Source organism: Ranitomeya imitator, chromosome 6 (genome assembly GCF_032444005.1).
Source record: "Ranitomeya imitator isolate aRanImi1 chromosome 6, aRanImi1.pri, whole genome shotgun sequence".
NCBI lineage: Eukaryota > Metazoa > Chordata > Amphibia > Anura > Dendrobatidae > Ranitomeya > Ranitomeya imitator.
In genome coordinates, this window is record NC_091287.1 from 397262588 (window position 1) to 397280382 (window position 17795).

The 17795-nt window shown below is 41.5% G+C and overlaps 2 protein-coding genes across 2 annotated transcripts in view; one reads left to right on the top strand and one right to left on the bottom strand.

Moving 5' to 3' along the window:
• The window catches only part of GREB1L (GREB1 like retinoic acid receptor coactivator), a 219250-nt gene extending 210691 nt beyond the window's left edge, over positions 1-8559 (top strand). The window contains exons 27-34 of the mRNA XM_069731170.1: positions 354-515; positions 683-890; positions 991-1159; positions 2876-3103; positions 4000-4141; positions 4437-4637; positions 6144-6282; positions 6418-8559. Coding sequence (XP_069587271.1) covers positions 354-515; positions 683-890; positions 991-1159; positions 2876-3103; positions 4000-4141; positions 4437-4637; positions 6144-6282; positions 6418-6581 — 1413 coding nt within the window. The 3' untranslated portion in view covers positions 6582-8559. The remainder of the gene's footprint in view (positions 1-353; positions 516-682; positions 891-990; positions 1160-2875; positions 3104-3999; positions 4142-4436; positions 4638-6143; positions 6283-6417) is intronic.
• ESCO1 (establishment of sister chromatid cohesion N-acetyltransferase 1) overlaps positions 1-17795 on the bottom strand; it is a 160712-nt gene that overhangs the window by 30815 nt on the left and 112102 nt on the right. The gene's annotated exons all lie outside the window — the stretch shown is intronic.

Genomic DNA, 17795 nt, shown 5'->3' on the forward strand with positions numbered 1-17795 from the left:
GACACCCCTGCTATAAACAGTACCTTTTTTAGAAAATTTTTTTGCATTGAATTAAAAATTCTGAAAGCACCAAATGCCATGTAGTAAAAAAAATGCATAAAAATCCATGGAATGTTTTAACAATCAATTGAAATGCATTGCAGTAAACTGAGGTGTCAAGCCCTTTATGGCTCTGAGCACACAAACAACTCCCTTTTGATATGAAAATGAATGCTGCAAAAGCTGATTTTTATCAAACCATTTTCCTTTGCAGCAGTTTTTTCGTTCTGGATTAAGTGGGGGTCTCGCACAAATAGTTAATTTGTTCTCCTCAGATTATATATGAGAATACCCTGCATTTTCTTCCTTTACAGACACCTGAATCTACCATACATGCCTTCACATTCTCATCTTCAATGCTAGGAGAGGAGGTTCGGCTTCACTTCATTATTCCGAAATCTAAAGCGCATCATTTTATATTCAGCGATGAGGGCAAACGCCTGGAGAGCATGAGGCTCCCGCTTGTGTCCGATGCAGTAAGTCTTGCACTTTGGAAACGAGTTGTATGATGGAGCCCTGGCTGCAAATACAGCTGTTCATATATATGTGTGTATGTGTACTTGGTCATGATATATTGAACTGGTTGGATACATCAAATCTTAAGCAAACCACACCCAAAAAAGACCTTTCCTTTTCTTTCTAGCTAAACCCAAACATGATTAAGAGTCCAATTTTCACCCCATCTAGTGGACGTCATGAGCATGGACTATTAAACCTTTACCATGCCATGGAAGGCATCAATCACCTACATATTATGGTAGTAAAAGAATATGAAATGCCGCTATACAGAAAGTACTGGTCCAACCACATCATGCTTGTGCTTCCTAGCACATTTAACAATGCTGGAGCTGGTAAGTAAGAGCAGTGATTCATCTGGTTGTGTTTTGATTTTTACTTCTCATCAGTTTTTTTTTTTTTTTTTTTCCAATATTAAATTCTCTGAAAATGTAGGAGCTTCCAGATTCCTTATTAAAGAATTGTCTTATCACAACCTGGAGATGGAAAGAAATCGTATGGAAGAAGAGGGGGTGAACCGTCAGTGTCTGTGGCCGCTCGTTGTAGTAATGGACGACTCGTGTGTTTTATGGAACGTCCATAGTAAATTACCAGAGCAGTCAAGGTTAGCAGCTATATGTGTGTGAGTAAAACTCGAAACAATAGTACTATGAGACTACTTATTCTGCTAATTTTTATTTTGCCTTGTATAATATACTACATTAGGACCATTTATAGATTTAAATTATTTGTACCATCAAGGACTATACAGTTTTCAATACAAAATGTTCAAACCTGAACGCATAAATCATCCATCTGCTCTCATTTTCATGAGGCTGGCTATAAATTGCTGTCTCTTTGGTATAGGGGTCCAAGTTGCCTACACTCTTATCTTCCCAGAAGCCAGCCCCATGTGTTGGAGATGTGGGGAGGTGGAAGGCGATCTGTTACATATTTTGAGGGGTTTTGCAGGCTTCTCTTCTTTTGGGGAATAAGTGCAGCTAGTGATAAGTAAAATCACAGATCTACTTTCTGACCTGGACCTAGCTCTCATGTGTCTCAATCACTGTGACATCCCTTTAAAAAATGTACAGCCACTCCGTATTAAGACGCTTAATCGCAACTGCAGGAGCGTGCACCCCTCTGTTCTGGAAATTAAGATACTGCTTTGACAATCTCCCTCTGGGTCTCTAAAATGAATGAGATTGTGATAATGGAGTAACTCACTTCTATGATTAATCATTGCTATGACCGTTTTTATAAAACTTGGTTTTATTAGTAGAAGATTTAAATTCCTGCCGACTCCTGAACACTCATCAGGGAATACAGAGCCCATAATTTTTTGGGCCTACTTTTGGACACCCTTTCCCATCGCCTCCCTTCCCCTCTTATCTTCGTGCTGCTTTTGCTTTTCTGTACTTTTCCTCCTTCTTTGACGATTTTTCTGACTGGATTATGCCACTCGGTATGTGCGACTTGGTTATGTAATTTCTCATCCTGTTAATTAATTTCCATTTTGTGTCACGGTCTTGCATTGCTTTCAGGATTCGAGTAATTAGTTATTTGTGTCAATTATTTTCTTTCCCACAATGATTATTCTTTCTCGGCATGGTTATTGCCTTGTGATTTGTATTACTACTTTTTATAAATCCAATAAATGTAAAAAATAATATAAAATGTTCAATAGCAAAACTTTGACATCCCTTTTCACATTTAATAAGGTTAAAAAAGTTGTCTAATTAAAATATAAATTCTACTTCAATTGTTCTTTTTTTAATGTGTTTTTATTGCTTTTTTGATGGTGCTATTATATCTACTAGGTAAGGGTTAACTTATTGATCATGAATATGATTATTATTATTTATTTATATAGCACCATTAATTCCATGGTGCTGTACATGAGAACGGGTTACATACAAATTACAGAAATCACTTACAGTAAACGAACTAACAATCACAGACTAATACAGAGGGGCGAAGACCCTGCCCTTGCAGGCTTACATTCTACAGGATTATGGGGAAGGAGACAGTAGGTTGAGGGTTGAATATTGTGACCACTGGGAGGCACACTCGTCTATCGCTGACGCTCCCATTGTTAATGGAGAGGAGGTGCCTGATCGACCTCCCTTCAGGCATGACTGTGGATGGTTGGGAGTCCCAACGGTTGGACTGTTTTATCCTATCCTGTTTATCCTATGCATCCTCTTGATAGGCAAAAACATGTAACTAGAATACCGTTTGTAAGGAGGTGTTTCCCTATTGCATATGTTGCAGATATTGTCAGATTATACACAGTTTTCTATGATGATTTAATCTATGCTCCTATGTAAATTGTTTGCAGCCAATCAATAGAAACTAATTATTGTACAAGGAATGTGTCCCTGAGATATGTTATACAACACCTTGAAGCTACACCAAAAATAACCAGCTATGCAATGCTTGGGATTCAGAAATGGAACAGCAATTTAAATTCGACCTTCCCTAAACGTCCATTCTCCAGGTGCCACATTCATGACTTCATACTGCTCAACGTAGACCTTACCCAGAATGTGCAGTATGACCTCAACAGGTGAGTAGCATAACGTTATCATTTGCTGCAATCCAATGGGTGGTCTTATAGTTTTCACTGTTACTTTTACATTACAAAATATCCACGATTCTCTGAATAAATTTTCCAATACATCATTGTTAAAATGTCCAGGACACCGTGCAACAGAAACGTTCATGGAACTGTTGATTTTTTTTTTTCCAGCTATACGGTTTATAGCATTTTTTAAACCTTGTTCGATTAAACATTGGCTCAGCTCCCAGAATTCCTTCTTAAAATCCAGTACTTTTTGGACTTTCTTCCAAAACTACTACACACCAATCCAAAGCGGTGTGGTGTACTGCAGCTTAACCTCATTCACTCATTGGTGCAAAGCTGCAATACCAATCAAGACCCAGCGACCAGTGTAGATCTGTTTTTGGAAGAAAGTAGGCATGTTTGTTTTTGGGGGGTATTTTTTCTAATACTGAACAAGCCCTTTTAAATATCCTTCTGTATTTCGCTTTCAACACGATTTGGTTCCTTTACATCATGTTTTCAAGTACATGTGCTTACTAGTGACTATGGTCACAGTTGGACACACAAGTGAATGAAGACCCCTGTACTCCTTAGAATACTGTTGGCCTCTCCTGCCGATATGTACTGGTTTGGCTGTAGCCTCCATACACAGAGTGCTAGCCGAAAGAGAGGCTGGGGGAGATATCGTTTGGGCATGTCTGATTTTGTACTGCTGGTCACTTTGTTCTACTGTTAATTTAAGCTTTGTCAGCAGTTTTCTCATAGAGAACGGGAGAGCTTGGCTGTGTATGGGAGAAACTGCCAATATGGCTGTTGGCTGAAGAATTGTTCTGCTGATGACATCTAATGTGAATGGGGTAATTTTTAATGTTACATAAATGACAATCTATTTATTTCAGATACTTTTGTGAGGATATAGACTTTAACCTTCGAGCCAATAGTGGGGGGCTGCTGATCTGTCGCTTCAACAACTTCAGCCTCATGAAAAAGCACATTCACGTAGGAGGGCACAAGGACTTCATCGTTAAGCCGAAGGTTATGGTATGAATGGAGTTGAATAACTTTTGTAATATATCACTTGATTGTTTAAAATATTGGCGCTTCTCATGTGGTCAGTAACCATGTCTGTTGGTAATTTTGCTTTATGCTGGATGACCATAGACTGCTGTTCTGTTATGTTGCAGCATCATCACTGCTGAGAAGTCCTCTCTGCTGTATTACATTGCTATCCTAATAATGTGATTTATTTTTTGTTTCGCCTTATTTTGTTTTATCTAGGCATTAGTATCCCTGTATAAATCAAATGATTAATAGGTGGCACTTCTGTTGTGTCTAGGTCACGGAAAGCACTGCACCCATTTCTCCTATGCAGTTTGTGTGTGCCCCAGACAGCGAGCAGACTCTCTTGGCTGCACCGGCTCAATTCCTCCTTGAGAAGTTCCTTCAGCACAGTTCTTGCAAGCTGTTCCCAAAGGCTGTTAATAATCCAAAGAACCCACTACTGGCCATTGACTGCTACTTAAATCTAGGACCAGAGGTGAAAACAGTAGTGCCAAAAATGGTGCACAATTTGTTTCCATACCCAATCTGTATTTGAGAATTTGTTTTAGATTTGGAGTTCTGTCTTATATTATAATACTAGATGGCAGCCCGATTCTAAAGAATCGGGAGTCTAGAATCCATATATACTTTATTTATTCAAATGTAAGAATAATACAATTAATAAATAATAGTAAGAAAGAACAAAAATAATAGGCAGTACATGGAGAAAACACCAAACAAAAGTTCAAAATTGGTGTGAAAATGTCACTGAACCACTTCACAACTAAATATATATAGTTTTGGTAAATGGTATTATCATTTTTTTTACGAAATTCGGCAGGAGCTTGAAGAGCAACGTCACTGGGCCCGCCTCCACGCAGTAGAAACTTGCTGTGAGGTAAAAATTCAAAAATCACACCAAAATGGCGGGCGGAGTGTGTCACAGTACGGCACGTTTCTGATTGGTCGCTCGCAGCAGGCGGCAACCAATCAGACACTGGACACTGTTGACGTCGCTTATCTCCGGACATTAGCTGCGCACATTAGCTTCGGACATTAGCTCCGGACATTAGCTCCGGACAAAGCCACTGAAGTTGGCAGAAATTGCAGGAAGTAGTATTCTAGGCAATTAATCTCCGGACATTAGCTGCGGACATTAGCTGCGGACATTAGCTCCGGACATTAGCTCCGGACATAGCCACGGAAGTTGGCAGAAATTGCAGGAAGTAGTATTCTAGGCAATTATATATTAGACTAGATGGCAGCCCGATTCTAAAGAATCGGGAGTCTAGAATGCATATATACTTTATTTATTCAAATGTAAGAATAATACAATTAATACATAATAGTAAGAAAGAACAAAAAATGGCTGCACTTACCAGCTCTTGACAATTCTTGTTATTTAAGAAATTGCTGGGCAATAATGGACAATGTCCTTATGTGGCAAATAATAGAGCAATATACCCAATGTGGCAAAGAGGTTAATAAACGGCAGTCTCTCAGTATAACAGTCAGTGAATAATAGGCAGTATATGGAGAAAACACCAAACAAAAGTTCAAAATTGGTGTGAAAATGTCACTGAACCACTTCACAACTAAATATAGTTTTGGTAAATGGTATTATCATTTTTTTTACGAAATTCGGCAGGAGCTTGAAGAGCAACGTCACTGGGCCCGCCTCCACGCAGTAGAAACTTGCTGTGAGGTAAAAATTCAAAAATCACACCAAAATGGTGGGCGGAGTGTGTCACAGTACGGCACGTTTCTGATTGGTCGCTCGCAGCAGGCGGCAACCAATCAGACACTGGACACTGTTGACGTCACTTATCTCCGGACATTATCTCCGCACATTAGCTCCGCACAGGAAGTTGGCACAAATTGCAGGAAGTAGTATTCTAGGCAATTATATATTAGATATTGATCCTCTTAGACACCACTGTGTAGAAGGTCTTTGCTTTCCAGGCACCCTGGGTGTGTAGTAATGGCCTGCCTCTCTTTGCAGGTATTTCTGTGTTATGTGAGCTCAAGACCACACTCTATGAATGTCAACACTGAAGGAGTAGAGTTCAGTGGTCTCCTCCTGTATTTGTGTGACTCTTTTGTGTGTTCAGCAATGCTTAAGAAGTTCAAGTTTCTGAAGGGTAAGTGACTGTCAATCTTTAAGCATGGCAACTTTTAGGAATGGGTTCTTGTTCAATGCCCTAAACATTCATTATTTTGCCAATGGAGGAAATCTGTGTAAAGTAATTGTAACTATTTCTTCATTACTTTTAAAGGTGCCACTCTTTGCGTGATCTGTCAGGACAGGAGCTCCCTCAGGCAAACAATTGGGAGGTTGGAGCTTGAAGATGAATGGCAATTCAGACTACGGGATGAATTTCAAACTGCGAATAGTATTGATGATAAACCACTCTATTTCCTTACTGGGCGCCACGTATGAGCTTGGAGGGAAATCCTTTTAGAACATGCCAAGATAAAGCCTTGACACAATTGACATGGAACATGTGCAAATGGATTGGGGATTCTATATAAAGACTTTTGACTTTTTAAAAGGAGACTTTTCACTTCACCCAGATATTTATGGACCAATGAAGTCTACAGGGCAGTTGCCCCAACTGGCTTTGACGTTCTTCATTAATCTTATATTGTGGGCTTTCTTGAATGTGCTGGATCAATGGATCTCTTGCAGACATTATCTCAGGGGTTCATTCTTGCCAAAAGATGGACAGCGGCACAATCTCTTCCTATGTCAGTGTTGATATTTTTATATTGTGAACAATGTTTTTTAATCAAACCAGGCAAAACTAATGCGAGGTCATCACCAATACCACTTTACTAGGAAGCACACGTGACTTGAGCACCATTTGTCTCTTATTTTGCGCTCAATTATCATATGAACTACAAAAGAAAATAACATTATATGTAGCAAACCTTGTTTAAATATTTGCCTTATCCATTGGAGTTGGCCATATAAAAAATTTATGCCATTCCGTAGGCAATAAGTGTGACATCCTTACATGGCTTTCAGACAACGTGCCCTGTTCTTGTATTTCCTCATATTAAATGCTGTGATATCTACAAGCGCCATAAATATGGGCAGCTATCAAAAACATAAGAAATCGAAATGCCCCAATTTTTCAGATTTTTTTTTTTTTACAGATAAGTTGGTCAAAGGGATGCAATTGAAATGTATGTGTTGCTTAGAGTAGCTTTCATATTATTTATCATTGAATCTGTTCTTTTAGTTCACCTTTCATCATGAAATTATTTGTGCACAGACAGAATCTTGCTCCCAAGAGTTAAAACCTTTTTTTTTTTCTTACCATTTCCCTTTTGTGTAAAACATCTAGCCGCTTATTGTCCCAAAAATTAGTATTAAGTTTACAGATTCAGAACAAAATATTTAATATATTAGAAAAAAAAAGTTTGCAAATCTGTATCATACACTAAATCGTTTTTTGTTGCACATTTTTTTTTTTTAAATGTCTTTCATGAGTCATTTCAGTTTTACTCTGCACGGTGATCTTGGGGTGTATACCATAATGCCCTTTTCTAGGACTGTTGAAGAACAAAGTTGTCACCGTGTGGTTAGTTTCATACAGGATTCTGTTATTGGCGCTGGAAATTTTCAAAGGAAAATCGACGCTAAATAGGTTTTTCATAAACTTAAAGATTTCTAGTCTGTGTTTCTGTATTGTGACCATGACACTGTTGTGTGATGTTTGCAACATTATTTTATTTTGTTGTCCTTCCTTTGGGTTCACGTACTACAGCTTCATCAGCTTATCTGCCTACATTTATTTTTTCCAGATAGAAGTTGTATTGGATGTCAAAGGACATGAGGAGTAAACTTTTTTGGATCCAGTCTCTACACATATTTGCAGCAGTGTATTTGCAATCCACCTTTATTTTAAAGCTGTCCTTACTGCTGGCCATTCCGGGAGATTTGTTTTTGTTTTTCATTTTTTGCACTAAATAGACTTGCAGGTAGGGAAACTCGTCTGTTTTGTAGGGCACATTGTATTGTATTAAAATGGCATTCATGCAGTGTTTTTTTTTTTTTTTTATATTCCCACAAAGTTTTAGACCTAGTATTTCCGCCACCAAAGAGAATGAAAATGTAATGTTTTGTTTGTCATTATGGCAGAAATGATGCCAAAATTGCCTAAGAAAAATATCCGTAATGAATGTAAGCTGAAGATCTGCTTTATTTTGCTGTAGCTTCTACTATTGGTTCTTTTAAATTATGGAAATCTTAAATGCTGCTTAAAAGATAGTTTGACCAAACAGATGGTGAATTTGGCTTCACTAGTCAGTCTACCTCATGCCTTTTTTTTTTCTTTTTCTAAATGTGTGCAGGTTTGTTAATTTGTCATTTAATTGAACCGTTTTTGACTGTATTAAAGTTGTTTACAGGAGTGGTCTCTGATATTGCTTTGTTATAATAAGCTATTAAATATAAAGCAAAAGAGGCTTTCCTACCTGATTGCTGGTAGTCTCGCCATTCCTTTAGTGTTGGACATACTTTAGGGATTTTAGATTTATTTTCTGAACAACTTGACAAAAATGTTTTCTTTCCAGCTGATAAATATGACATAACTCAAATGTATAGTCCTCTTTTAAAGATGCCACAGGAGTAAGTGCAGTCATTTTGACCACCAAAAAAAAAATTTTTTGATTGGAAACAATTTCAGGAAGCGCTCCTTCAGGGAGTTTTTGGAGACGTTTTGGTTCCTGAAAATGTTTTTAAATATAAGGCATTTTCTCAAATGCTTTTATTTTTTCTTAGGCTGGTTTCACATTTGCGTTTTTTGCCGCTGCGTTTGTACCGCATACAAACGCATGCGTCGTGTTTTCCTATATTTAACATTTAAACGCATGCGTGTTTTTTTTTGTTCGCGTTTGGCCGCGTTTGACGACGCATGCGTCTTTTTGTCGCTTGCGGCTTGGCGCGGAAATGCAACATGTAGTAATTTTAGAGGCGTCTTTTTGCCGCCAGGAAACACATGCGTTCGATTGCGCACGGTTTGCGTAAAAAAAAGCATTGCTGTCTATGTAAACGCATGCGTTTTTAAGCACATGCATTTGGTTGCGTTTTTGAACGCATGCGTTTCAATAGAGAAAAGCAAGTCTAGACACTGATGAGCCACCCCCCACCATCAAGGTGATAAAGGGATCCAAACCCTAACTCTAACCCCAAAGGGATCCTAACCCTAACCCCAAAGGGATCCAAACCCTAACCCCAAAGGGATCCTAGCCCTAACCCTAATGGGAAAATGGAAATAAATACATTTTTTAAATTTTTCAATATTTCCCCTAACTAAGGAGTTGATGAAGGGGGTTTGATTTCTATTTATAAGGGGTTTTCTAGTGGATTTTTATGATTGGCAGCTGTCACACACTGAAAGACGCTTTTTATTCCAAAAAATATTTTTTGCGTTACCACATTTTGAGAGCTACAATTTTTCCATATTTTGGTCCACAGAGTCATGTGAGGTCTTGTTTTTTTGCGGGACGAGTTGACATTTTTATTGGTAACATTTTCGGGCACGTGACATTTTTGATTGCTTTCCGATTTTTGTGAAGCAGAATGAACAAAAACCAGCTTGTGAAATTTCTCATCATGCGTACCAAAAGCACAAACGCAGGAAAAAACGCATGTAAACGCGTACAAACGCGGCGGATTTAAACGTAAATGTGAAACCAGCCTTAGCCTTTTGATTTGACAGTAGCTAGTTTGGAGTTGCATCCATCAGGAGCCCCTTCAAGTAAGTGACTTGCACTTTTTCTCTCTCTAGTCGTTGCTCAAAATCTGAAACTGGAAAAAATAAAAAACTTAAAACACTGAAAATGTAAACAGCAAAGTGATTTTACAATAGAAATATCTGAGAATAATCTTTAACCTCTTTATGACCTTAGACGTATCCATACGTCCAGGTCGCCTGGTACTTACCGACCTTGGATATATGGATACATCTAGGCGATTTTTGGCTCACAGAGACTGTGTGCGCACGATTGCCGCCTGGATTTTGATAGCTGACACCTGATTCTCAGTGCCAGGAGCGGTACCCTGTCGCATCATTTAGCAAACAGGCAGAGGGAAGACAGCCTCTCTACCCTTGGATCGGAGACCCTGCGATGTCATTGTGGGGTCCCGATCGTTGCCATGGTTACTTGACGTCATCATGACTACATCCGGATCACCAGGCACTAAAAAGTTAGATCATGCGCAGAGCACGATCGAACTATCTTGGATCTGCAGGGCTTACAGGTTATAAGGTATAGCAAAACTCCTGCCCTGATATAACTTACAGCTGCGATCTGTCTCAGCATTCTGGTTGAGCTGTGGGCTCCTGGGAATCGCTGTTTTCTCTTCGCCACGACAGCACCCACTTGAGAGAGGGGATCCGCCCCTAGGAACAGGAAACCCTATGGAGAGATAAAAGGGGCGGTCCCTCTCGCTCCCACAGTTGGTTTCCTGTTCCTACGGGAGACACCTGGAGAGAAGAGGATGCCCAGCCTGGATGCCGCTTGCGCAGTTTACCTTTATAGGGACGGCAAGGGCTCCAGAGCTGGAAGCAGCGTCGGGGGTCCTGTGACAGCTTCCCCCCTGTGCTGGCAGGTACCGTGAGGCCAGGTTCGGGGAGTCGCCTGGCTCACGGAAGTCCATCCAGCCGACCTGCAGGGACCAGATCACTGCGGTAAGGGAATCCTGTGACGCCATCTTCGGTGGCGTACAGGCAGCGTGTGGCCCGGTGTATTGTCCCCCGGAAGTATTACCATAACTTCCGGGGTGAGACATGAGGAGGACGGCGCCTGCGCGAACGCTGGTGGAGGCGCAGGCGCGTACAGCATAGCCGCAACCCGGATGCAGTGGTCACTTCCGGGTGCGGCAGGAAGAAGATGGTGGCCCCCATTACAAAAGGACGCCGGCGCCGATACCTGGAGTCCATCATGGCATCTCCCCAGGACACAGCGTTGCCTTCATCCGAAGTCACTGCTATTACGCCTGGTAGCTGGACAAGCAGCAGCCGCAGATCTTCTTCTAAGAGCACCAGGGAAAAGAGGTCGGACCGGTCGGCTCCTCCATCTGTGCCTCAGTCTCCTCATCAGCCGGTATTGTGACAACAGCTTCACTGGGGTGAGTGCCTGTCTACCCTATTAGGCTGATTATACTTCCCTCTTTATCTAATTCCCTAGACAAAAAGAACAGGGAAATCCAAACATAAGCAATGTGCTTTATGTTCTCAGCCGCTCCCGGATACTTATTTAAAGAAGCTGTGCCAGTCATGCATCGAATCCACCTTACGTGAGGAGTCTTCAGTAAGGTCAGAGGATATAAGGAGTATGATTAGGGAAGAATTACGAGCCTTTCGAAGCTCAGATAAAATTCCTGAGGGTAGGAAAAGATATTCCCCTAGGTCTGAACAATCTTCTGATGTCTAAGATAAAGATTCGGAGGGTTCCCAAGAGTTTATTTCCTCGGAAGGCGAGCAGGATACAGACAGTATTGACAATTTAGTCAAATCAGTATGTAACACCATGGGTATTGAAGATACAAAAACCCTTAAAACGCCACAGGACGTGATGTTTGCTGGCCTGTCTGAAAGAAAAAGACCTTCTTTTCCAGTTATTCCAGCAATAAAGGATCTAGTAAAAAAAGAATGGGAAGGCCAGGGACAAAGAGGGTTGCCGTCTTTGTCAAAAAGACGCTATCCCTTTAACGACGAGGATTTCTCCACATGGTCAAAAGCCCCGAAGGTAGATGCGGCAGTGGCATCCACTTCTAGAAAATCTATACTGCCCGTAGAAGATTCGGGATGTTTGCAAGACCCGCTTGACCGGAAAGCTGATTCCCTTTTAAAAAGAGCATGGGAATCCTGTACAGGAGCTTTCAGACCGGCTATTTCGGCTACATGCACCGCTAGGTCCATACTAGTCTGGTTGAATGATTTAGAAGAAGGATTGAAAGGTGGCCTTTCCCGGGATAAACTCATTTCTTCCATACCATTGATTAGAGGAGCTACTAACAATGATAAATGTAAGGTTATACACATGGGAAGAGGGAATCAATATCACCATTACACACTGAACGGGAAACCACTGGGTAAATCTGACAGGGAGAAGGACTTGGGGATCCTAGTTAATGATAAACTTACCTGGAGCAGCCAGTGCCAGGCAGCAGCTGCCAAGGCAAACAGGATCATGGGGTGCATTAAAAGAGGTCTGGATACACATGATGAGAGCATTATACTGCCTCTGTACAAATCCCTAGTTAGACCGCACATGGAGTACTGTGTCCAGTTTTGGGCACCGGTGCTCAGGAAGGATATAATGGAACTAGAGAGAGTACAAAGGAGGGCAACAAAATTAATAAAGGGGATGGGAGAACTACAATACCCAGATAGATTAGCGAAATTAGGATTATTTAGTCTAGAAAAAAGACGACTGAGGGGCGATCTAATAACCATGTATAAGTATATAAGGGGACAATACAAATATCTCGCTGAGGATCTGTTTATACCAAGGAAGGTGACGGGCACAAGGGGGCATTCTTTGCGTCTGGAGGAGAGAAGGTTTTTCCACCAACATAGAAGAGGATTCTTTACTGTTAGGGCAGTGAGAATCTGGAATTGCTTGCCTGAGGAGGTGGTGATGGCGAACTCAGTCGAGGGGTTCAAGAGAGGCCTGGATGTCTTCCTGGAGCAGAACAATATTGTATCATACAATTATTAGGTTCTGTAGAAGGACGTAGATCTGGATATTTATTATGATGGAATATAGGCTGAACTGGATGGACAAATGTCTTTTTTCGGCCTTACTAACTATGTTACTATGTTACTGCCTTTTTAGCGGATTCTTCAGCTGATTCTATACGATTAGCAGCCAAATCGGCAGGTCTGACCAACGTGGCTCGCCGCGCTTTGTGGCTAAAGGGGTGGAAAGGAGATCCCCAAACGAAGTCTAAGTTATGTGGTCTGCCATGCCAGGGTGAGTACCTATTCGGTACTAAGTTGGATGAAATACTTACCAAAGCAGGTGAGAGGAAGAAGGGGTTCCCCAATAACACTTATCTTCCATCCTATAGGAGAGCGTTCCGAAAGCCCATGTTTAACAGAAGACGGGACTATAAAAATCAGGACCGCTGGGCTAATAAAGACTTTAAGCAAAAAGGAGCTTTTTTCAGAAAACGCCCTTTTAAACCTGAGGATAAACCCCGTTAAGACAGATCTACCCGTTGGTGGTAGGTTGTCTTTCTTCTCTACACAATGGCTGGCAATAACTTCCAATCCGTGGGCAACTAGCCTTATAACTACGGGTCTAAAATTAAAATTTACCCGAGTCCCTCCGGACTCATTTTTATTGACTTCCTTAAGGTCTCAATCACAACAAGAGGCCTTAGAGCAAGAAATAATAAATCTCCTGTCCAAAGGAGTATTAGTGGAAGTCCCTTTTCATCAAAAAGGAAGGGGTTTTTATTCCCCTTTATTTTTGATTTCGAAACCAGACGGATCATATAGAACAATAATTAACCTTGGGAGACTAAACGTCTTCTTAGAGAACCAAACTTTTAAAATGGAATCTATACGGTCAACTATAAAGCTTCTGTTTCCCCATTGCTTCATGGCAGTTCTTGACCTTAAAGATGCATATTACCATCTTCCAATCTTCATTAAGCATCAACAATATCTACGGGTGGCAGTTATGATGAAAGGTCAAATACGGCATTATCAATATACAGCTATGCCCTTTGGACTATCATTAGCCCCTAGAGTCTTCACAAAATGTCAGAAGTAATGTTATATTTGAGGTTAAAAGACACCCTCATAATACCATATTTAGATGACCTTTTGATAGTGGGGAACTCCCTTTCTCAATGCCATCAACGTTTATTTGATTCAATTTCGTCCCTGCAGGAATTAGGGTGGTTAGTAAACTGGGAAAAATCCAGATTGTCCCCCACAACTCATCAAACATTTCTAGGACTTGTTTAGATTCGGGAAGAAAGCACCTGTGATTTATAGAATCTAGAATAAGTAGCAATTTTAAACAAGGTACAATCGGTGATTAACAACCCCCTAATTTCCCTAAGAGAAGGTATGTCCCTTCTTGGTTCTTTCACATCATGTATTCCAGCTGTTCCGTGGGCCCAATTCCATAGTAGAAAATTACAGTATACAATACTACAAGAGGAAGAGAGATTACAGGGCCGGTTAGATAGTCGTTTTTCTTTACCAATAGACGTGTTACAATCTCTTACCTGGTGGTTAGATCCGAATCATTTTACCAGTGGGTTTCCCTGGGCGGTTAAACCTTCAAAAACGATCTTCACTGATGCCAGTCCTAGTGGTTGGGGAGCACACTTAGGAGATCAAATAGTGCAAGGTCTGTGGTCTTAGAGAATCGGATGATTCTTCTAATAAAAAAGAGCTGAAGGCTATCTGTCATGCCTTATCTAAATTCCTTCCGCAGCTACACGGAACGCATACAAGAATCCTTTCAGACATGACAGCAGTTGCATATATAAACTACCAAGGGGGAACAACATCAGAAGCTCTCATGTCTATAGCCGACGACATTCTAGCCATTGCAGAGGAGCACCTTCTATCCCTATCAGCACTGCATGTGAGAGGAATCGACAATTCAAAGGCAGATTTCCTCAGTCGCCACACCCTCCACCAAGGAGAGTGGGTTCTCAGTCGTCGTATCTTTTTCATGATAGTAAAAAAACTGGGGCGTTCCCGAGATAGACCTTTTTGCGACAAGACACAACAGGCAAGTTGAAAAGTTCGCTTCATTGTTCCAATCCGACAATCCAGATATCTTCGACGCCCTACAAGTGCCATGGGCATTCCGGAAAGCATATGCCTTTCCCCCGTTGATACTACTTCCAACTGTGATCAGGAAGATAAGGGAGGACAGAGCAAACGTGATCTTAATAGCTCCATTTTGGCCCAAGAGGCCATGGTTTTCCTGGCTGAGAGCCATGTCAATCTCAGACCCATGGATTCTCCCGGAGGATCAGGATCTTCTTTTCCAGGGCCCCTTCAACCACCCTCATGTGAAGGGTCTACAGTTAACAGCCTGGAATTTGAGAGGCAGCTGCTAAAGATGAGAGGTTTTTCAAACAAAGTGATTGACACTCTGCTATTAAGTAGAAAAAAATCCACTACCTCCATCTATGTAGGAGTGTGGAAAAAAATTCTGAACCTCTACCTGACGGCCCTGTCAAACGAAATTCATATTCCTATGATTTTAGAATTTCTTCAAAATGGGCGCGATTTAGGTCTGGCAGTCAGTACCTTAAAAAGTACACATTTCTGCGCTTGGTGCTTTATATGGTCACGATATTGCAGGTAACAAGTGGGTAGCCAGGTTTGTTGCAGCATGCCAGAGGTCAGAGACTGTTCAAATTCCCCACATACCACCTTGGGATGTTAATTTAGTTCTCTATTAACTAGTTAAATGCCGCTGTCAAACGCAGACAGCGGCATTTAACTACCGTATCCGGCCGGGCGGCCGGAAATGACGTCATCGCCGACCCCGTCACATGATCGGGGGTCGGCGACGCGTCAGGATGGTAACCATAGAGGTCCTAGAGACCTCTATGGTTACTGATCACCGTTGGCTGTGAGCGCCACCCTGTGGTCGGCTCTCACAGCACACCTCCATTTCTGCTACATAGCAGCGATCAGCAGATCGCTGCTATGTAGCAGAGGCGATCGTGCTGTGCCTGCTTCTAGCTTCCCATGGAGGCTATTGAAGCATGGCAAAAGTAAAAAAAAAAGTTACAAAAAAATATGAAAAAAATAAAAAAAATATAAAAGTTTAAATCACCCCCCTTTCGCCCCAATCAAAATAAATCAATTAAAAAAAAATCAAATCTACACATATTTGGTATCGCCACATTCAGAATCGCCCGATCAATAAAAAAAAACATTAACCTGATCGCTAAACGGTGTAATGAGAAAAAAATCGAAACGCCAGAATTACGTTTTTTTGGTCGCCGCGACATTGCATTAAAATGCAATAACGGGCGATCAAAAGCACTTATCTGCACCGAATTGGAATCATTAAAAACGCCAGCTCGGCACGCAAAAAATAAGCCCTCAACCGACCCCAGATCATGAAAAATGGAGACGCTACGAGTATCGGAAAATGGCGCAATTTTTTTTTTATTTTTTTTTTTAGCAAAGTTTGGAATTTTTTTTCACCACTTAGGTTAAAAATAACCTAGTCATGTTAGGTGTCTATGAACTCGTAATATAAAGGCACGGATGATTGACCTCGTGGAGACCAAAACATCCAACACCGCGGAGACACCATCACGTGTTTCTCAACGCATTGATCCAGAACACTGCCCCCAAATATGCAAATGCAAGTAGAGGAGCTGCGGAGACACCATCACGTGTTTCTCAACGCAGGCAGTGAATAGCCAGGCCTTTCCCCGGGAAGGAACAACCAAGGGAAGGGCAGCATCCAATAAAGGAAAACATCCAATGATGAACTCGTAATGACCTGAAGAATCATAATGGCAGGTCAGTTTTAGCATTTAGTGAACCTAGCAAAAAAGCCAAGCAAAAAACAAGTGTGGGATTGCACTTTTTTTTGCAATTTCACCGCACTTGGAATTTTTTTTGGTGCTGTCGTGGCTCTATAAAAGAGCATTACCGGTACGTAATCTGGTGTATCCCTCTCTAGAGGGCTCTGGGCTCATGCTGCCATGTCCGGGATGCGTGCTGTAACAGGAACCTCGAGGCAGTGCGCGCTCCCGGGCGTACTTTTGATGGAGCGCACAGACCAGTACGTATGATCGGTGCTCGCTCCTGTGACACGGCTTCCGGGTGTGTGTGTGCGCAGGACTGCTGGTGTGTGGCCGGCCCGCACCCTGGAATATCGTGGCTGGGTACGGTCATCTACTGTGCTCCAGCATGCGTTCCAGGTGGAGAGCACTTAATACAGACAAGCACCAGTTCAGGACCGGACCCAGTTATCGGAATTGGCAGCAGATGGGGTTGAAAAGGATCTGACAAATCAGATGTCCTGAAGCTGGGTAAGACTGAGACTACTCTTTTGCGCCAGAGCCTGTCACAGGGTCCTTCCCCTGTACCACACAATCAACCGAGCCAGCGAAGAGTGAACAATGCCAAGACCTTTATTTAGGCAAAAATATGAAAGGTCCATATACGATCCACCACACAAAGGATAAAATAGTCCAGAACACAAATGCAGTTCAGTAACAGGATAAATGTCCAAGGAGATGAGTCCAATAATCCAGCAGACAGGAACAAAAAATTGTCCATATGCTTCCCCTTCTCTCTGACGTGCTGTGTTCACATCGTCATTCCACACAAGACTGATCTGTGTCTCACCTCCCTGATATTTACAAGTCCCCCTCCTCATTCACAGGTCAGGAGGGGGAAGGTCTCAGGGGCTCATTGTTTCAACAAGCTAGGTCAACATGTCATTAGCATACAATACAGTACTGTGGGGGCTGATATCAGATGGCAGCAACAGCCATTCATCAATTAGAAAATAACTCCTTCTACAAGAGAACACCATGAAAATAAGTAAAATAGAAATATACACAAAAATGATACCCACATAGCATATTACAGTTTTTTCTTCTATCCTTCCAGTAGACGGGCATGGC